This window comes from Pristis pectinata, chromosome 14, assembly GCF_009764475.1.
Source record: "Pristis pectinata isolate sPriPec2 chromosome 14, sPriPec2.1.pri, whole genome shotgun sequence".
Classification (NCBI taxonomy): Eukaryota; Metazoa; Chordata; class Chondrichthyes; order Rhinopristiformes; family Pristidae; genus Pristis; species Pristis pectinata.
The window spans coordinates 43,475,105-43,498,206 of NC_067418.1; the positions used below are offsets into that span (position 1 = coordinate 43,475,105).

A 23,102-nucleotide genomic window follows, 5' to 3' on the forward strand; every position below is an offset into this window, starting at 1 on the left:
AGCATCTTTTCACATTTTGAAATATTTCAATAGTTTGTAGGATGTGGAAAGGAGTAAAATCTTTGTCTGGCATCTGAATTCCACATACCTAACTGCTGTTTCATCTCTTTACAGAGAGTTTTCAACGTTTTGTACCCAATGCCTCCAGACCAGAGGAGACATGTTAGTATTAACTCTGCACGCTGGCTTCCAGAGCCTGGGATGGGCCTGGCCTATGGGACCAATAAGGGAGACCTAGTCATTTGCCGGCCTGTGTAAGTAGCTTTTAATATTAACAAGTGCATTTTATCCAGAGCTATAGCCTTCAAGGAATTGTGTTTCAGAATATATGGATGACTCAGTGCAAAGTAAACATACCACTTTAAACCATTATTACTGGTCAGTGTCCTTGGTACTAGACGATAGAACAGTATGATTAACGTCTGTGTGAGTTCAATAACATGATCATCTCAAAGTTGATGCCTATTACACAGCTGCATAGAAACAGCGTGTTTTTCATTGTCCATCTTTGGAGATGTAAAAGATAATAGTTGGCAAGTTGTCTGAGGCATTGATGTGCTTCAGGGACTGCTGATGCATGCATGCCAAGGGATATGATGGATTGGGGGATTATATGGCGAAAGGGTGATTAGAGTGAATGGAGGCTCAAAGGCAGCACTCTTAGGTGGGTAGCATAGACCAATTTTGTAAAACTAAATACTTATTTCACCTAATTGAAGTATTATTTTCATTAGTCTTCAGTGTTTGTTTACACATGGTAAAATCATTGCATTTATAATCGGCATTTGTAATAATTAGAGTTTGCCTTTGTTTTTCAATTGTATTCAATTAGAATTGTATGTCTGATCAAAAACTTTGGTCCAGGCCTATTCGAAAGTAAAAATGAGAACACCTCACACAAAAGGAGTTATAAGTTTGAAGCTCTCATTTGCTATAGCTGTTCTGAGATTTGGGGATATTTGGTAGCAGTGGCTCCATGCATTTGGGTCATGGATCACGTGTGATCTCATTGAATGAATGGTGGATCAGGTTTGAGGGGCTAAGTAGCCCATTCCAGCTCTGATGTTCCAACTTTGAAAGTGCCCTACTGTACCTGCAGCAGTTCTTCCCCATGCACTGGAAAAGAACCTGGTTTATCAGAACATTTTGTTTCTCATGTTACTGTGTCTACAAACGTCTCATTCAGAATCATACTTAGTACCTGTTGAAATTTTCCATTGGCCGGAAAGTAAACACACATCTGCTGATTTTAACTGTATAGTATCTTGGCTTCAGTTCGCATCCTTTGAAGTATAAATGTTCGAGTTATATTATGCTGTCTGTGGTCTACAATTTGGATGACAACTTCAAAATTATTTGAGTCTTTAAAAAAAACTCTCATTAATACACTATCTTTAACTTCGACATCCCAAGCTATTTCACGGGAGTTGTCAACTGCATTTGACGTTGAGCTATGTAGTTGGATTGACAGTGGAACTAGTAGCTATTTCTGGTGACCTTTACCGTGGTGACACTTAACAACCTAAGCTTTTGCTATCAATAACTTTGAAAAATCACTTGTTACAAAAACTAGATGCAGGAACAGGCTTGAGGGGTTTTTGACTTTGGATTTGTTCTTTTTCAAGATTATGTAAAGGTTGGTTTATAGGATGAGTGGTAAGAACATTTAAAAAAAAGCAGGTTATTTTTCTGCAGTTAGTGAAAAGTTACGATGCCATAACTGTCCATTTGTGTATATCACAATAATCTCGAGACTTAAAATTAAAGAGAGGTATGCATCTATATTGTGTATTCACACTGCTCTCAAATGTCCTGTAGTGCTCCATATTTCATTACTTACTTTAAAGTCTATTAATCTTTGAGTTTTTTTTGTGAAATACCTTGTAATTTTTTGGAGAGATAAAATGCTGCATAAACATAAGTCTTTATCTTGTTCTCATGCAAGAGACTCTGTGTGTTTGCAGTAGTGATAAGTTACAATGCTGATATTTGTATTCTCAATTTCCAATCCCTGAAAGGGGCATTGTTCACAGTTGGCGTTGATCTTTTTAAAACACACTCAACTCCATAATGGGTCGTAACATCAACATGGTTGGTAGAAGATTAGAAACCACAACATTTTTTGTCGAGAAAATGTTAAAAAGGAAAATACGGTAGATTATTTTGATGGAGAAAATGTCCACCGTCTGTATTTAAACAAATAAGTGACAATATGAGAGTGCAGCTATTAGAGTTTTTTAAAGTTTAATTTTCTCAGGTTTTGTTAGTGGAGCATAATTAATAATTTTCATCAGTAAGACTTTTTTTTAACCTGAAGTGAAAGTTATCAAGATAATTTAGTAGTGTGCCCGGCAACCAAAAACATGCCACTGTCCTTTCTCTGGTTGCAAACACTACTCATGAGTTCAACTAGCAAACATAGTTATAAGGAAGAAGTATTTATAATAAGTTAATAGTTAACAATAAATCAACTGATTTTTCAGTGGTTATTACATTTAACTATCTTCCTGAATATGTAGAATATAAACACGTCACAGCCATTGTACTAAATAATGTACTTTTACTGCACAATTGTTCTCCATTTCTCAATGTCTCTGTAATCTTACCCAATTTTATGACCACTCTCTAACATCTTAATGTCAACTCTCCAGTTTCCCAAACCAAGCTGTGAAATAGTTTTCAGGAACTGATTGGCATTAAACAGATCCAAGGAACTCTCTTTTAAAGCTTCCAATGTATGTTCAATTGAAATTCCACAAGATGTTTGAGTTTATATTAAATGGTTCTCATTTCTTTGGACACCTGGCTCAGGATAACAGATAATTGCACAATTATATTAGGTTATATCAAGTGCATTTGTATCACATTGTATCGGAATATAATTTGTAAAAGAAGTGATTTTTAATACCTAGAATTAAAAATAGAATAATGATAGAATTAAAGGTAGAAAAAATATTTCTCAAGATTTTTTTTTGTTTTAAGTTACTTTTTTATTAGAGATTCTCAGTTTTAAAAAAGGATTTGGCTTTTAAAAAGTACTTTTTAAATAAATTTTAAGCCAAATCCTTTAACTGCATTGTTCGGGATAGTTGGAGAAAAAGATATAGTTCTGGAGACTTCCGACTTACATATATTGGCCTTCATTTCTCTTATAGTCAGGAGGGCTGTATTGCTTAAATGGAAGGAAACTACTCCCCCCACTCATGCTCAATGGTTACGGGATGTTATGTCGTATTTAAATTTAGAGAAGATCCGTTGTTCTATTTCTGGATCTATTCTGAACTTTCAAATATTATGGGGACCTTTTTTGAACTACTTTCAAAACCACTGATTTGGTGCTTATAGTACAGATATTGGCCAATCCTACTATGTCTTTAGGATGTTACTAAACAGCTTCAGTTTTGGTAGTGGGGTTAGATTTTTTTTATATAATAAAATTATTCCAATTTATCAATACTAATTAGTTATCATTTTTGTTTATTAATATGAAGCATTGTGATTTCTAGTGTGATTCAATACAATTTGTTTTGTAACATCTTGTTTTTTTTCCTTTGTTTCATGCACTTTGTACTTTTTATTTGGAATTAATAAAAATATTGAGAGAGAGATTCTCAGTTTACATGGAAGTAATAGAAGTCCGTATGACAAGTGAACAACTGTAATGTTGTAAAATATCACAGAGCTTGACTAAAAGCTACTAGGAATGTGAAGCCAGAGGATCTACATTTTTCTTTAATGTGCTTCAGCTTTGTATTAAAGAAGATAAGGGCCATGCCTTCAATTTCTTTGGCATTTTCTTTGTTCCTCAAGCAAGGTCTCTCTCCTTCTCCTGTCAATGCTCTTGTTGATTAAAGGATTCCTCCAGCAGTTTTGTTGTAAGTAGCAGAGAATGAACAAACCTGACAGGCAGCTCAGAACCCAGGGATCCATAACACAGAATGGAAAATCTGCATTTCAACTTTTTGACATGTTGATGCGAGAGTTGTTTTCAATGCTCGCTGCACAAACCAAAATATCCTCAAAGTAAACACAAGTATGCAAAATTAATTGGAATTGTTTTGCAGCTTAAAATGATGATGATTAATGGTGAAACATCTGTAGGTTGCTGAATAAAATATCATGTTACAAGGCTGCTACTTGTACAGAAATGTGTTGTGGTTGGTTAGTAGCACACTTTAATACCAAACCATCCAGTAACACAAATATTACCTCCTGATCGTGGTAACTGATTAATCTCTAATAAGAACATTTTTTTCTCAACGTTCTCTACTCATCTATCCATCCTCAGTTCTTCTCGCTCTTCTCATTTCCTTCTGAATGAATAACTTCTGACGCATTTTTGAAGTGCACCAAGAAAGCATGGAACTGCTGAATGCATGAAGAAGAATGAGCTCAGTGATATTCATAAACTAGAAATAAGGATGGAAAGCATGTGTCATGTATCATCCCACATTTACCTATTGGACCTGTAGCCCACATTATTTTCATTTGCTTTGTTTTCCATTTGGAGTTAATATATGTCCCTTATGTAATAATGTATGCATATGGATATACCCCCTCAAAATAAATTATTTCTTGCACTTGCTGACAATTCCTACATTCATGTTTAAAGTTTATGGAGGCAGTTCTCCATAAACTTGTTAAACTGTGATCCAAGCTGATAATGGGGGAGTTGGTGGATTTGAGATTACGTCTTCCAGCTTTACAGGCTGTTAGGCAGAGGAACATGCTCCAAAGACTCTTTGTCTATTTAGCAAAGTGCTGTGCATTTTGTAGTTTAACTGCAAGCAGTGTCAGATCCAGGATAGCATCAGTTTTTGATCTTAAAGTATAAAGTGAATTACATCTGTCCCGTTACTAGTCCTGTAATCCACTGAGTGTAAGGCCAGATCACACCACTGGAATTTGAAAGTTTGAATTTAGTTTGGACATAAAAGCTGCTCTAAGATTATGAAGCTATTTGATTGTCACTGATGCACCAGTGAGTATCCTTCAGGGAAGGAAACCTGCCATCATTACCCAGTCTAACCTATATGTGACTTAACTCCAGCAACACCTTAGTTGGCTCCAACTGCACCTTTAAGTGATGTAGTAACCCATTAATTATATAATTGCAGTTGCACCATGATGCTGCATCATGATGTTGCACCTTCAGGGACCCAGCTTCAATCCTAATCTCGAGTGCTGTCTAAATGGAGTTATGTGGCCAGGGTGGGCCCCCACCAGGTGTTCCAGTTTCCTCTTGTGCCCCAAAGGCATCCTGCTAGGTTAACTAGTTACTGAAAAGTACACACTGGTGTAGGAAAGTGGCAATAAGAATCAAAGGGGAGTTGATGGGTATGCAAAAGAGAATGTTGCAGAGTACAGGGAAATGAGGAGAAGGGGAATGGGATTGGTCAGAATGCTCTGCTGGAAGCTAGCATGGAACTGATGGCTGAATGGCCTCCTGTATCCAAATAATTAACCATATGGATGGCCAGTAAATGTTGGCTGTTACAGAAATCACATCCTAAGAATGATCTCCCTCTTTAATAGAAGGACACCAACTTTATCTCCATTTCACCTGAAGATAATGCTTGATCTTGGTCATCACCATTACCAAGCCTCTGGCATTAATTCTGGTGCCCACTTAATTGGTGTTTGAAAATTAGTGGATTACCTTGTGTTTTGCTAATGATGTACCCATTCAGCTGCTACTAATATTTCATTATTCTGTCTAGTGGTTTTTCCTCTATTATAAACAGCAGACAAAAGAAGAATTAAAATGAGTACGGGCTGTGTTCTTCGTCCAATTTATAATCATAAGTTGAAACTCATCAAACAGGCAGAAGATTTGTTAAAAGTTCAATGCAGTGCAATTAATGAGGGGGTTTGATGCTTTATTGACATTGGCTTTGGTTATAATAGTTCAGGGAAATTAATAAACAGACATGCTCACGGTTTGGGTTCTTTGTTCAGTTATTAATGAAGGATATAGCTTCTACCCTGGTTATTCCAGTGTTGCTGTCTTATGAGGGATTGATTGTAATGATAGTTACTTTGAAATGCAGTGCCCGTGACGTTCTCATGGGAACAGAGTATGAGTAAACTAAATTAGGTGAATACCTCCAAAACAAAAGGGCAAAATAATTATTCAAGTTAGTCCACAGGTCATGAAATTTTTTGGTGTTTAAACATGTTATATGCTTGTATCATCATTCATAACTCGTAAATTAATTGCATATTAAATGTTTAACTGAACACCATTAACTGATGGCATCACCTTTATTCTTTTGGCCTGTGGCTGCATATATTTGCTAACACATTTTTACGTGGAGGATCTTAATGGCTAGTCAAGCAAGTTACTTAGTCTATTTTTTTTCGTGTGGGAAATGCCTTTTCGTGCTTCTATGACATTATGTACATTTGGTCATTTTGCTTCAGTTCACAAGGGCCATAATTGAAGATTGAATTGAGTTTTATCATTGTACATCTTCACACTCAGCAAAACAAAGGCTGAAGCTGCAAGAATAGGCCCGATGCGAGTGCAATTAATTTCCAATATGGCCACTTACCTAATACTGAGAAATGTATGCTTAATATTGGAGAGGAGGTTTATAAGTCTGGTATCCAGCAGTATTCTCAAACGTGATGTATGCCAGTGGAAGTTGGGCCAAATCATGGAGGAATTTTGTCCCTATAAAATCGACAGCAAACTTAAGTGCAGCTTTAGGCTCTGAGTAGTAGCCAGGAGGCCCCCAATGGCTCAAATATCTGTGAGCAAATAAAATTAAAATCAGAAGATATTTACTAGTCCTGTCAGGTTCTGGAATTCCTGCAGACTTCTGGATTTCCAGGTATTACCCATTGTCCACAGAGACATCTAGCAAATGGTGTCAAGGGTAAATTAAGTAGCAGGTGTTTCCCCACCTCCTTCTGAATTGTAATAATTGTTCAAGTTCCAGTTTATGGTCAGAGGCATACATATACAGGGTATAAATGCCATGAAAATTAGCTTTTTGCAGCAGCATTACATTACATGATGAGGATAAACATGTTCACATAAACTTAAATTAACATATTATACATAACTTACACATGTGCAAATTAAGCAGCAAAATAAACATAGCAATACTAGTGCAAGTCCATGAGCAAATCTAACACTGCCTGTGGAAATCCCAGAAAATATGAGGACAAAATGACAATCAGTGTAACTGGTTGCAGCTGCCTTTCCCTCTGGGGTTGGAGGTGATACACTGGCATGAATTGAGAGTTGTTTCATGGACTGGCGATGGTGGAGAAGTAAACAAGTAATTTTTTGGGTGGGAAGCTAAGACCAGAGAGGTGCTTCTGATCCCAGCTGTTAAAGATCTGTATCAATGATTTGGATGAGGGGTCCCAGTGTAATCTGTCAAGGTTTGCTGATACAGAGCGGGAGGCAGTGTGGGTTGTGAGGAGGATGCAGACAGGTTTCTTGAAGATGGAGAAAGGACGGTTGAGTGGGCAATTACATCGTAGATGGAATATAATAGAGGGAAAAAAAGTGAGGACATTGACTGGAGATGAAATAGAAAAGCATTCTTTAAATAGTGATAAATTGAAAGGTTCAAAGGGACCTGGGTGTCCTTGTACACAGATCTCTGGAAGTGAACAAACAGATACAGCAACCAATTAAGAAAGGCAAACAACTTGTTGGTCCTTGCAGCAAGAGGATTTAAGAACAAGATTATTCCAATTATATAGGGTCCTGGTGAGAGCTGACTTGGGATATTGTGTACGGGTCTATATAAATCTGATAGAAGGAATGCAACAAAAATTCACCAGATTGATTCCTGGGTTGCAGGGGATTGTGCTGTGAGGAGAAAATAAGCTGACTTGCCCTCTTCTTTCTTGAGTTGAGAAGAACAAGAAGTGATCTTATTGAAACATACAAAATTCTTTTTGGAGTTTGACAGGTTAGATGCAGGAATGACATTTCCCCTTACTAGATAACAAAGGGTCAGCCATTCAGGACTGAGATGAGAAATTTTTCCCAGAGAGAAGTGAATCTTTTGAATTCTCCACCAAGGAGGCTTGTGGAGGCTCAGTCTCTGAGTCTATTCAAGACAGAGAGAGGTGGATTTTTGAATAATAATGGAATCAAGCGATCTACCTCATTATGGCCTTGCACCTTATTGTCTGCCTGCACTTTCTCTGTAACTGTAACACTTTATTCTGCATTCTGTTATTGTTTTCCCTTGTATTACCTCAATGTACTGATGTAATGAAATGATCTTTACAGATGGCATGCAAGACAAATGTTTCACTGTACCTAGATAAGATAAGATCTTTATTAGTCACATGTACATTGAAACACAGTGAAATACATCTTTTGCGTAGTGATTTTTTTTGGGGGGGGGGGCAGCCCGCAAGTGTTGCCACGCTTCCGGCGCCAACATAGCATGCCCACAACTTCCTAACCTGTGCGTCTTTGGAATGTGGGAGGAAACTGGAGCATCCGGAGGAAACCCACACAGACACGGGGAGAACGTACAAACTCCTTACAGACAGTGGCCGGATTTGAACCCGGGTTGCTGGCACTGTAAAGCATTATGCTAACCACACCTAGGTACATGTGACAATAATAAACCAATTTACCAACTTATTGGTTTATATAAATAAATGGAGTTGAGATACAAGTTAAGCCCTAGTCCTATGCCTACTTCTATTTCTTTTCAGTACATACTGATGCTACCTGTGTTATATGTGCTCTCAGGCGCATGCACACACATGCTCTGTATTCTCTGACAAGTCTTAAATGTGATTAATGACCATCTTAGTAACGTACTGCCAAGCCAAGAAAAAAAAATGTAACACTTGTGGTGAATAACGTTTCTACTTGCTGTTTATTCTCGTGCTCCCCCATTCCTGACTTTTTTTTAAAAAGAAGACAAAATGAATTTTTCTTTGGTTTGCCTGATGACAGATGCAAAGTGATTCAGACTCTGGTTGGAATTATCCTCAGTACTGAGTAGTCATAGAAGTGATGACTCTTCCAGAAAACATTGGTGAGCAGTGTATGGCTCATTGCCTGTGGTCTCTCCAAAAGCAGAGACTAATTTATCTTATTTCAGACTGAAGCACTGATTCCATGTTGTTTCACCAAAACGTACCAAGCGTATCCATTTTGGCTTCCTTCACAAACACTATGAATTGTATTTGTCCTAATGTAGAAACAGATTAGTTAGCCTGAAGCCGTTTCCCACTCCCACACCGACCTGTCTATCCTCTGCCTTCTCCACTGCCAGGGTGAAGCCCAATGCAAACTGGAGGAACCACACCTCATATCTACTGCCCAATGGTATGAAATCTGAATTTTCAATTTTAGGTAATCCTCACCTCTGGTGAGTTCTCCCCCCTAATCTTTCTCCTCCTGACCCTGCTCAGGTCCCCCTACCCCTCCTGGTTCCATCCAGCTCCCACCTACACATTTCACCCACTGGTTCACCTCCTCCCTCCTCTGGTTCTAGCCCTTCACCTCTCCCCTCACGGTTCCCATTATCACCTTCCATCCTTGTTCGATTCCAGCACTGATAGCCTTTGTGTTCCTGTTTATCACCCACCTAGCTGTCTTCACCTTCACCCTCCCTTCTCCTACCCCTACTTGCCCATCATCCTTCACCCCTCCTCAGTCCACCAATCACCCACTGACCCCTATCTCACACTCCCCATCTCCTCTTTATACTGGCTGTCTCCCCTCTCCACTCTTTTTAGACCTGATGCAGGTTTCAATCCAAAACGTCAACAATTGCTTTCACCCTGCAGATGCTGCTCGAGCCATTGAGTTTCTTCAGCAGATCATTTATTGCTCCAGTTAGCCTTGAAGCCTGTATCTTAATTCCAATGACCAACCTTCATTCAATATCAACTAATATTGTATCTTAACTGTAAAGTTTTAGTCTTGGCTTTTCAGTTGATCCAGTCTCATTGGATTTATGGTGGTGGGTTGGTGAATGGGGAAGAGTACCAGATTTCCATTGCCCAGGATGCCGAGTGGTTCTCCTTGAAGTATATCTTGTTTGGATCGTTAATATTGAATTAGTATTTGCAGGTATTATTTTTTCCAGGAATATGCTATCTAGTTGTTTTAATTTTTGACTTGCTTCCACCAATTCTATGTGCACTATTTTAATCACACACTTGAAAGAAAATAATTGGAACTTTCTGTCAAATTACACACAAGATACAGGTTTAGCATGTAAATTGAGGGAGGATGGGACTTTATGATAAATACTGTTTTAAATACCTTTCACGGTTGTATGCTAATCATTAAAAAAAAATCAACCTCCTAAATACAGCATTAAGCAGGATATAGCCTAAGTTCAGCTTCGTTCAGCATTCTTGCCTTGAAAAAGGCACAGTTCACAATTCAGATTAAGGCTAGAAGGGTTGCCTGGATATGAGATTGTTGAGCTGAACCTTTTCTCATTGGGGGTGGAAATCTTTCTCTGCAGATCCATTAATTAATCCACCTAAAATGTCAAAACCATTATTCGCCATGTAATTTTTATTAGTATCATGTTAAATTGCTTAATAAGAGCCGATGGATTTAATATTTTATCACAGAAAATTATTTATAATAGTCACACATATTTGTATAGTAATGAGACTGACGTTACATTGCAATGGGAAATAATTTGGACCTTGTATCTAACTAAAAGAAAAAAAAACCTTGACAAAAGTAAATGGGAATTGAGTAGCAGCTTCCTCAGCATTTTAATAGCCAAATATTGTTCAATGCTTTGTGTGGAGAAACATTGTCTGTACCTTGACTCCAATCATCTTTCATCGTGCTGAGGTGGTGAGCAATTCTGTAATGTTTGAGACTGAAAACCAAAGCAAATCGAAATAGCAGAAGGACGTCCACCTTAATCTCCAATTCTATGTTGTTTCATTATGGGCTGTCTTCATCCAAATACCATCCAGAGTTTTCCTGTTTCTCTGCAGAGCTATTTATCTGAACTAAAGTTGTATGTTGTCAGTTAAGAAATGAGTAGTTTTGGTTTAAGTGATGGTTTACTTATTATATTAAACAAATTTAGGCATTGTGATGGCCACTTTTTCCATCAGTTTTGATCTGCTATTCCCAGACACATCACCTTCAGCTTAAAACATTTACAATATTCCTCAGGGGGAATGTCAAAGCAAACATATTGTTCTTGCTTCATCCATAATATTGGTGTCTTCAATTTGAGAGAAAAGCCAAGTTTTTGCACATCACGGTTTTTTTTAAATTTAGTTTCATTCGGAATTAGTTTAATCTGTTGTACTTAATTGCTCTGCAGAAATCAAGCTTTATCCAAGTAAGCTATTCTTCCATTGAATGTGCTTTTCATCTGGCAAGTTACAATAGATCCCTCTCCAAGGAGCAATCTTCCACTAACCAGAGGCAAACATTTTTATACCATTTAGTAGCTATAGCAGAAGGGATTAAGCCATTCTTTTTAAACTATATTTAAATATATGTTCAATGAGCATGCACACTTTTGACAAGTTAATAAATGTCAAATGAAGGGAAAGTATGTTCCATCCTATGTGTTTTAATTGTCTTTCAGTAAAATGTTATGCTGCCAATAACAAGTGTGTAGAAGTGGAATTCCATCTTTCTCTTTGGAGAATGGATAAGATAGGTTTCTTTTTGTAAGAGATTCACATTTCACTTAGCTAATTTGTTGCACCAGAAGAACCACCTTTTAAATATATGACAAATGGAAACTTCACATTGGGTTTTGTAGCAAAGAACAGTGTACTCTGTAAAACTCAAAAGTGTGTGCCTACTTAGAATGTGGTAGCTGAGTGGCTTTGCTGCAGTCTAATTATCCAACCTGCCTACCAGTGGTAATATTGCTTTCATGCACCAAAGGAGAGAGTGGCTGGAGACAGAGCTTCATCCTTGTGTAGCTCACAGCAATCTCCCCAGCAATCCATGCTTAGAGACCACTACTCCTGCACTTGGACAAAGGGCATCATCCATGTCCTTCCTTCACCACCCCAGTAAGTAATGCTGACCAAAAGATTTCAATAGTCTAGCTTTTCATCGCAGTGCGCCATCAGGAATGCACCACTTTTAGCTGATTTTAAAAAAAACCCTAAACCATGTCGAAGAGAAAGGCATACAGACACGGCACAATGCAAACAGATGATGTGCAGGCATAACAGAAATATAAAGGCAAACATGGCACTTCCACTAGCAAACATTGCAGAATGGTGAAGGTACAGGATTTTCGCCCTGGAATGACAAAACAAACGAATGATGTTAAAATTCATTCTGGTTAAATAGACAAAAATCCTTAGATGATAGATCTATCCCTTATTCAAAGAATTGTACTTATAATAGGCATTTCTGAGCATAACATGTTCACTCCATGCTCCAGACATATCTAATGGTTGCCTCTTAATAGCTCTTACATGGCTTATAACCATGTATATTGGGTAAAGGATTATTCCACATACAAAGAATAATTCAACCAGTTGCCCAGCCTCTGTCTACTGATATTATCAAATTGACTATTAACTAATTTCAAGAACTCCCAAATGCACTGTCAGTTTGACACTTGAAGATGCCACGTGCTATTTCTAATTCAGCAACTGTTGCAAGAGTTCATCAGTAAGGGATCTCCAAGAAATGAATTTGATTCTATATTTGCACCCCTTCACTTCAGGAACTCATTGGGTCTTATGAATGCCTGCAGTGAAGGGGTGCAAATCTCCATCTGTCAGGAATTTGGGTTGAGATTCACAGTGTTACTTCGCTTTCATGTATAATTTCTGAAATGAGAATTTTTTCTCATTTTCTTTAAGAGCACCTCGCTGATGCTGCATTTATTTCCAAACAGAATACCAGATTGGAGAATTGGCAGCATATCTGACCCATGCTTTGTGGTTATATATCTGAGCCATGCTGTTATCCAGCATCACTGTGCAATGAATAAGAATTGTTAGTAACCCAACTATATGATGTTTCTGGCATCGTGACCACTGTAAACTAGCCAGAAAGCTTGTAAGCACACAGTTTACAAGATGAAAATAGCCTTCCCAAGAAGAAATTTAAGACTTCATGCTATTAATTTAACATTAAAATAAGCATATTCAATTCAAAGCAACTTCGTTAAATACATTTTCTATGATGCTGGAATCATGAATTTCCAATGATGTACTTTGATCTTGTATGGTTGTACCACACTATAATCTTCTCAAAAGGAATTGATCAATGGAGCATCAAGTGGCAAGATTTGCTACAAATCCCGATCTTCCTCGTCATCAAAGCCAACCACTTTCTACCTCTGTAATATCACCAGTCACTTGCCCGACACTGGATTTCTGTTGCTGAAGCCTTCATGCATACACTACTTACATCTTACACGTTGCATGGGCTTAAACTCATCCAAAATTCTGCTTCTCACAGCACCAAGACCCAATGACCTATCACCCAGATGCTTGATAACTTAGAATAATTCCCAGTTCAACTGCACCTGGAATTTTTCCCAAAACCTTTCCTCTCTGCTCAGCTCATTCAAGACATTCCTCACAACCATTTTGTCATTTGATTTTTTTTTCCCTCTGTCAATGCTTCTATAAACCACTTTAAAATGTCTTATTACAATAAAATCAGCCTATTTTTCATTGTTATTACTTTTACTGTTGGAGGCTTATTATGTCATTGCTTTAGGTCTAATGTTTACTTAAGACTAGTCTATTTCACTTTCTCCATGAATGAAATATAATGTGCAAATATTACAATGTCTAGCCACACATTGTGATCGAAGAATAATATTAAGGTGTATGTTCTTAGCTGGTTTGCACGGTGTATGTTCTTAGCTGGTTTGCACAATCAAAAATATTCCAAATAATGTATTAATTAAAATTAATTTTAGATTTAGCCAATACAAATGCTGCATCTTTCTCATTTGTCTGTTTAATTAGTGATGCTATTATTGCATGCAGTTATACAGAGAAATTCATAAACTGACTTTCATTAAGGAATATTCAAAAACCCAAATTAGACAGCAGCATTTTAAGTTTGAATTGCAATGTTTAAAAAAAAAGAATCTATTTGACAAAAATACTATTTGTGTTCTTATGAGCCTAAATAAACATGAGTTCTGCACTTTTCTACATCTGGCTCACTTTACAGACAGGTTGTTGTGTTTCTCAAAGATGCTGCTGCTTTCAAATGTAAAGCGAAAACACAGTTGTCTCAGCTGATAACTGGTTCTGCTTCATAATGATCAGAAGGTGTGTTGACTTTGTTCCATTATACTCGTCTTCATAAACGAGTGACAGTAAGTGGCAGTTTATTTTCATTTTGTTGGTTTAGCTCTTGAAGTTATTGAACTTCAGTGTTGAATGTCTGGCACTTTGCAGTGAAAGTAACTTTCATATTTTAAACCCTTAGATTTCAGAATACAGTTCGGATTCTTGTACCTTGGTTCCTTCACTGGTTTTTGCCATCTGAGATTGCCTTTGAGAGAATTGATAGAACAAACAACATGTGCTGACTGGCTTATTGTCTGAGTTATCCAAAATAAAGAGCAGAATAAGGGCAAAATCATGAAACAGGAAACATGCATCTCTCTTCCGGGGAGCTCATTCAGATATCTGTGGGATTGTTGTCGGGCTCTCATGTTTGAGGTACCACATTCACTGCTTTTGAAGAGCTGAGGTGTCCATCATCACAAATCTATTTCCATGCAATGCTGAGCCAGTTCAATCCAATTAAAAGAATTTGTTATATCCTTTAGCTATTTTCTTAAACAAATTATTTCCAGTTCTGCACTATCACTAGTCTCTTCACTACGATAATAGGTTTATTTGTATCCAGTGGTTCCTTGGGGGAACGAGGTATAGCGATTGATGAAGTGTATTATGATCCTCATCACAGTTCCCTGCACCTCCAACTATTGACCATGTACATAGCTTCACCTAATCCCACCCAGACTGATTGCTTAGCTTTTTACCTTGTATTGCACATTGATTTTATTAAATTGTATGAACACAAATAGTATTGTTTTTGTCAAATAGATTCTTATTTCTTTACCTTGTGCAATTAATGATTTTCTTGTTCCTTATACAGAACAGCTTTAACTTGTTTGTAATTCAGCACTGCAGCTTTCAACATCATAACTTCATTCATTAGCTCTATGGTTTAGACTTCGGGGAATTTTAAAGATAAATTTCTTAATCTTGTTTCCATCCCCAATATCTGAATTGCTGATGTCAACAAACTTAATTACATTTGTTCCTCAAAATGAAGGATGGATTAATTAATCCCCAATTAACATGGCAGCTGTGAAACATTTCAATACAATTTCAATTTCACTGCTATAAAGTTTAAGATTTCTCCAATTAAAAGTATGTAACTTACAAGTAGTTTATTGTGATATCTGTGTTCTGGAGTGAATTAGTAATGGCTGAAGAAAATTATTTTACATTTAAGAACATGATGCTTAGTAAATTGAGTTTTCCTCCCTATGAAATTTAGATGTGAAGTTAAAATAATGGAGTTTACTAGGAACTTCACTGATTTTTGTGTAGAACTCCTGATTTCATGGACACTTGCAGCTCATGTCAAGCCAACTACCTTTTTGGTGTTTTTGTTTCTATTTGATTGGAAGGAAAGGCAAGGTAGTAACCCAGCAGGTTTGTCAGTGAATAATGTATCATCCTTTGCTCAGTGGCCACAGTCATGCTTCTGAGTCAGTTATCCGTTCAGGCTCCATTCCAGGGATTTGCAGACGTAATTTGGAGAGGCATATCAGCATGATACTGAGGGTGCAAGAGTAGTGAGGCCTGGAATTAACATACATATCCCATTTAGATACCTTCGAAGGGTTAAGGCTGTTTAAAAACGGTTGCGTTTGATACAGTATGGCAATGAGTGTGCACTTTCAGAGCAGTGGCATTTTGGATATGGCCACTTCTCTAGGGTCTAGCTTGATTATACCTGGAGCAGACTAGTTACTTAAGGAAGGGAAAACGTAGTGAATTAGACTGATCAGGAAGAAGGAAAGGGTGAGGATACAGTAGGTTAGAGTATTAGATTGAGGATGTGATCCTGTAATTGTGACTAGTTGGGAAGGGAAGAAACTTCAGTGCAGTTTAGAGCAGCTTGGAGAGGCAGAGAACACTACAGGTCAGCATAGTCAGGAACAGCTGGCACAGTTTGGAGAGGGTGGGTAGGTGGCTAAAGATGGGAGAGTCTTGACTGAGGGAAGCATCGACAGATTGCAGCATGTGGGTGGACTACTAGAGATTAGGAGGATGAACTTCAATGCTGCTGGTAGAAATGGGATGGGGGAAAGTTGATAATTGGCAGAGACCTTGAGCTATTTTATTTGCTTGGCAATGAAGTTAAAATGTATTTATCAGCCTGTGATGTATTTCTGAGAGGGCTTCTTTCTTGCACTCGACCATTAGAATTCTTCCATTCCTATAAATCTATCTCAAATCTGCTTGAAATAGTAGTTGTGATTATTTGTTGGAGATTTAAGTTATGCCTTTTGGAAAATCATCACATAAGTTCCATCTTTGAGCTAAATTGTAATTGTTCTTGTGCATGTTGAAAGAGGTTGCAAGAGTAGTGAGGCCTGGAATTAACATACGTATCCCATTTAGATACCTTCGAAGAGTTAAGGCTGTTTAAAAACGGTTGAGTTTGATACAGTATGGCAATGAGTGCAAAAACAGAGATTCTGCACAGAATGTAATGAATTGGTGGTTAGGCCCCTCTGATGTATTATGGCCAATTCCTGGCTCCAAACTTTATGAAAGACATCATGACCTTGGAAAAAGTGCAGCAGAGATTCAGTGGAAGGACACGAAGGTCTTTTGTTACCTGTCGAGCGACATAAAATGGTGCTGTTCTCGAGATGATTGAGAGATTTTAATAGAGGTGTTCCAAATTTTGAAAGTTCCTGATGGAGTAAAGTACGTTTCAACTTGCAGAAGAATCTGTAATTAGAGTGCAAAGATTTTAAATGATTGGGAAGAGAATCGGGCAAGGACAAGAATTGTTGTTGTGCAGCATGTTATGACCTGGAGGGAGTGGCTGGAATGAGTGACTCAAGCGGATTCATAGCAACTTCTAAAAAGGAATTGAATGAATGGAAAAGATTGAAATGGGAATAATTAGTTAACTCTTTCAATTAGTTGGCACTGTTATGATGGGCTTATGACCCTATGCAGAACATATCCAATAGATTCAGATCAGACTTCGGCCATGGAACAGATTATCGCTTGTTCTTCAAACTTCAATTTAAGTATTGAACTGGAGAGGTGTGTCCTAAACTGCATTTTCCTTTTCTACTTTGCAGAGCATCAAAACTGGAGACTGAACACAATTGGGAACAACTTTCAGAGCCTGTTTCCGCCCATCACAGCAACAGGAACAATGAGAGGCCTGGGTAAAACTGGCTCAAACATTCTGCTTTGGATATGGACAGTATTACTGTAGTTTTACTTATTTAAACTGAAATCTAAACAAAAACTACAGATGCTGGAAACCTGAAATACTCATTTCCAGCATTTTCTGTTTTTATTACTTATTTGAACTGTTGTTTGAAGTACACAAAGTTATAATATTGAATTCAGGATGCAGAAAAAGCAATAATCTGTCTTAAAAAATGAATTATAGTTTTCATTGGTGTCATATCAAAGAAATGCTACAGGCACCGTGAAGCAAATGACTTTCTTGTGTGCTATAAAATTCTGTGATTCAATTTATTAACCAACATATACTTCTGTAAATGAGAAAGCTGACGAGGAGAAGAACATAGCATCTCTTCTGGTCTGGTGGACAATTAACCAGTCTCACTTGAGGGCAGTAGGAGATTCTGAGATGAGGAGTTCTCTGATGAGCTAAGAATATTAAATAATCTAAATAAAATGAAATTTAGTGGATTGCTTAGTCATGAAAATTGGGATGATTAAGAGCCCTTGAATTGTTTTGCATTAAGATTATAGCCACTTACATTATTATTTGCCCGCATAATGGTAGAATTAATTTAGAGCAAACATTTGCCAGTTCATGATTAATCAGATAATTACTGACTGTTTAAGTTATTAACGCAAAACTTACACAGCATAACAAGAATATGAAAAGAATGGGTCTTTGAACTTGGAGTTTGTCAGATATGGTTATGCCATTGTATGGCCCTGACCATGCCACTCGCAAGTAGTATGGTTATATATCTGAGTTCCCCATAGTGTGAAGACTTCTTCAGTTGTTATCTTGGTTCTACTATAAAATAGAATTTAAACTGAAACTGGATTCATTATTTTACTAACCTTTAATGAGCTCCAATACAGACTGATTAAAGGAATCAGCCAGTGTGCTGATATCAACAGACTTGATTGCATGTCATGTTAATGTGGAGCAAACTTTAATCAAACCATTGTAGTGCTTCATTGAGGTGAATTAATGAATGCTATTTTCAAAATGAAAGATGGTGATCCAGTTTGAAACTTGAATGACTAAGGCTCTGTCAAGTCAGTTGATTTAGACATGTTGTTTCCTAATCCTTTATTGACCAGGCACTTGAAGATATATTTTAACTCATTTGCATTTAAGGTTTGAGCAGATTCATGGGGAGAGTATCGTAGGATACTCCGTATAGCATTTTTAATACTTAGCTGTTTCTTTTGGTTTTCTAGTATTTCCATACTTATTTTTTTAAAGTGTTAATTAAAAATGTTGGTAGTACATTTCATTATTAATGAATCTTGAATGTTCAAATGTGAAAGATATTCACAACTCTTTGACTGATATAACAGCAGGTTCAGCCTGGGGGTATGGCTTAACCAGTTCTCGAAGGAATTCAGTGATACTCTATGATGGGTCAGCTCTGCACAGTGTAGGGCCTTGCTGATGAGGCAAGAGACAGCTTTCTGGAGGAAGTTCATGCCCCAGGACCTTTACAAGACAATAGGTGAGCTTGAGTGATTTGCTGTTCAGCAAAAGATTTGGGCCATTGTGTGTTGAGATGCCACAGGTGAATCCGATGGGATCCACACAAATGCTGACAGAACTTAATTAGCGATGAATTGTACAGATATAATTCACCACTAATTATCAAGTTACCCTAGCTCAAAACCTATTGGAAGAAGCATCTGTGAGTGGTTGGGCATTGAATCTTGATCATGTGAAATGAGAAAATCCCAGTGATTGTTCAGGATGCCAGATTCCCTGCACCAGCTTAGCCTTCTGAACCTTCAATGGTCCAGTCATAGTTCTGCATCAGCTGCTTATCTTTTGCCTTTTTGCTCTCGTTCCCTGTTGCAGTAACACCCAATAGGGTGACAGGTGCAATATGTGCCCAGTACTTAGGGACTCTGTAATGCCCTGAGATGTAACAATATGACCAATGTAAATGGTGTAGTAGTGAACTATTTGAACAGGAAATAAATTAACAATATAGATATTCTGTTAATAAAGTAGCAATACTTAATAAGGTAAGTTCTATTTACAAATAGCGTTATGCTTCATAATGGAATAGAATGTGTGTATTTGAGTATGTTAATTTGTGAGGATGTATTGCATTCATTGTCTGGGAATACACAAAGAACTTTAAACATGAAAGAAAAAATGAATTTACTACATTTGTTTGCATTGTGAATAGCTACATATTTTAATAGTAGCTACACGAGCATATCAGAGGCTGTATATCATACAATGAATGCCTTGCATCCTGATACCCCAAAGCATTTTCACATCAACAAGGCACAAGTTAGGAGTGTGATTGAATAGTCCTGACTGAATAAGTGCAACACTAACAACTGTCAAAAAGTACAACAAGTTTCACGATAAAGGGCCTTGCTTGATTACACCCCATTCACCTCTCTTAAATATTCATCCCTCCACCATAGGCACATTGGTGGCTGCAGTGTATACCATCCACAAAATGTACTGCCTTTCTTGCCCTGGCGAATTCAGCAACACTTCCCAAACCCATGACCTGCATAGCTAAGGAGAACTTCGGAATACCACCACCTGCCGATTCACCTCCAAGCTTTACATCATCCTGACATGGAGATGTATCACTCTTCCTTTGTCTTTATTGGGTCTAATCCCTGAAGCCCCCTAACCAACATCACAGATGGAGTATCTGCAACAGAAGGACTACAATGGCTTGAGAAAGTGGCTCATCGGCACTTTCTTGAGGGCAGTTAGCAATAGGCAATAAAAGCAGGCCTTAGTCGTAACACACACATTGCCAATAAAGCTACAGGAAGTCTCAGTTAAGAGGCTCGTAGCTTCCCTGTAGAAAAACAGCCAGAGCCAACTCCTTCCACTCAGTTTCGAGAAATGACTGATCAGCATCAACAAAGATCTTTGGAAAAGTTCTCAAAGCCATCCTGAAAGTCCAGCAAAGATTTGAGAACAACTTACGGAGCAAGATGGGAATAAAAATGTAAATAGCATAGCGAGCAGTAATCGGCAATGATGGTAGCGAGCAGTAATCAGCAATGATGGAGCCTGGCTAGTTGGACTTGCAATGATGCTGGTCTGAGTGACGATTCTGTTTCCATTCCAGGCCGAATAGAACTGCTTGGAGAACAGACCGAGATATGGGACTAATGAATGCTATTGGTCTGCAGCCTCGAAACCCTGCCCCTTCTGTTACCTCTCAAGGAACCCAAACACCATCGCCACAGCTACAGAATGCGGAAACCCAGACAGACAGGGATTTACAGGAAGCTACCACTTCAGGGACCAGCCAGGGTAAGAAAGTGGAAATGGTGGGCATGATCTGAATAAGCTATAAAAATACTGAATGAGAGAACTGTGCTTTGTGTCAATTTGGAGATGCCAAAAGAAGTGATAGAATGTAATCAATCTGAAGATTAGCTATGTGTCCATCTCCACAGATGCTGCCTGACTTGCTGAATATTGCCAGCATTTTCTGCTTTTATTTTCAGATCTCTGGCATCTGGAGATTTTTGCCTTTCAAGAGATCTATAATTCCCAGGGATGATGCAGCCTGCTCAATCGTCTGAATTATTTATTTAAAATATATTAATTTTCATTTGCATCTTATAAGTTCCTACTTGATTTCTGTGTTTAACTCTGCAAATGCTTGACAGCAACAACATACTGGAAAACAAAATAGGGATGTGCAGGGCAGTTGAACGCACACATTCCTTTAACGCACATGCATGCACATCTTCAACACACCGAAAAGGAGATGAGCATTAATCATTTGAAGTGCAAAATTATTACGTAACATGGCATCAGCTGTGGTGATGTTGCATTTATTTGATAATTGGAAAAATTAAGGACAAGGAAATTTCATTCCAAAAATTTAAGCTCATTCCTGCAGAATTTGATCTCTCCCAGTCCAGCATCAAACTGTATCTAAAGTCTACATCCTACCTGGCAGCCTTGTTACAGGCAGTAGTATCTCCCAGTGGTACTCTGGTCAAGATTTATTGCGCACTCCTTTATATTTTTAACACTGACCTCATTTTCATGGTATTTTCTTTTATCTAGGTCATTTAGTATTTCATGACCAATTTTCCCCTTGTAAGAAATGACTGGGAACGTAGAATTTTTCAACCTTTTCTGACAGGTCACGCACTTGTAATTTAAAATGCAACTCTTCTCGCTACCTTTGTTACCAAGCTGTTCTGTGTTGTATGCAACAGAATGTGATAAATTCATGTAGGTCTTCAGCAAAATCTCAGAAGACATGTCTTCCATTCTTCCAGCTAATTGACCAAGCAATTTGTTGCCATTTATAACTACCTTACCAGGACCCTCGGCATTGTAAGAGAAAATTTCTCTCTTACACCAAGTCATCTGTACTCACTCCATTGTGATTTCCTTTTCCCTAACCTTGCATGTTATTTTATCTAACAAAGCCTAGTGGTGCAGTATTGGTATTGATTTATTATTGTCACTTGTACCCGAGGTACAGCGAAAAACTTGTCTTGCATACCAATTGTACAGGTCAGTTCATTACACTGCAGTTACATTGAGTTAGTACAGAGTGCATTAATGTAGTACAGGGTAAAAACAATAACAGTACAGAGTAAAGTGTCGCAGCTACAGAGAAAGTGCAGTGCAATAAGATGCAAGGTCACAACGGGGTAGATCATGAAGTCAGAGTCCATCTCATCGTATAAGGGAACCGTTCAATAGTCTTATCACAGTGGGGTAGAAGCTGTCCTTAAGTCTGGTGGTACGTGCCCTCAGGCTCCTGTATCTTCTATCTGATGGAAGAGGAGAGAAGAGAGAATGACCCGGGTGGGTGGGGTCTTTGATTATACTGCCTGCTTCACCAAGACAGCGAGAGGTAAAGACAAGGTCCAAGGTGGGGAGACTGGTTTCTGTGACGCGCTGGGCTGTGTCCACAACTCTCTGCAGTTGCCTTCGAGTTGATGGAATTTAAGTTATGGTAAGGTAATTTGTGCAATTAACTGGGCATGGGGAAAAACTGCTAAATTCTTGACTCGCTAGCGTTCTTTGCTAGTTCAGGCTTGCCATCCAGTCTGATCTACAAGTGACTCCAGTTTCCCACTACTTTGTTGAGACTTGCTGCCCTCTGAGACAAGAATGTTGACTAATATTACCCCTTGAAGTTGTACTCATACAACTCAGACAGTGAACTGTGTGTATGTGGGCCAATTGAATATATCCATCATGATGAATAGGGGATGGTCATTAGCACGACTGTCTACCTTTCTCAAGCCTTTAACCAAGTGTACATCCCAACTAAAATCAAGACAGCGTGATAGATAATCAGTATATATTTATATAATTAAATAACATTTTGTTTGGAAAGATTCGCTAATAAACTTAGTATTGGTTCTTCAAACATTGTTGAAGGGGGAAAGAAGACTTCAATTTATAATACCACATTTCATGACCTTGAGACATCCCAAAGAACTTTACGGCCAGTGATTCACTTGTTGGAGTGCAATCTCTTGGGTGAAGAAGGAAGTGCAACTGGGCAATTTTTATACTATGAGGTCAACTAACAGAATGAGATAAGTGGCCAAACTAAGGAGTATTGCTCAAGACAATGTGGAGAACCCTGCTTTTCGGAATAATGCACAGGTTTTTTTTGTTGTCTGTCTCAAAGGGT

The 23,102-nt window shown here is 38.0% G+C and overlaps 1 protein-coding gene across 7 annotated transcripts in view; it reads left to right on the forward strand.

Annotated features, from left to right (window-relative positions):
- LOC127577845 (activating molecule in BECN1-regulated autophagy protein 1-like) overlaps positions 1-23,102 on the forward strand; it is a 340,012-nt gene that overhangs the window by 278,055 nt on the left and 38,855 nt on the right. For all 7 annotated transcript variants that reach the window (XM_052029452.1, XM_052029455.1, XM_052029456.1 and 4 more), the window contains 3 exons: positions 115-254; positions 17,331-17,420; positions 20,550-20,737. In XM_052029452.1, coding sequence (XP_051885412.1) covers positions 115-254; positions 17,331-17,420; positions 20,550-20,737 — 418 coding nt within the window. The remainder of the gene's footprint in view (positions 1-114; positions 255-17,330; positions 17,421-20,549; positions 20,738-23,102) is intronic.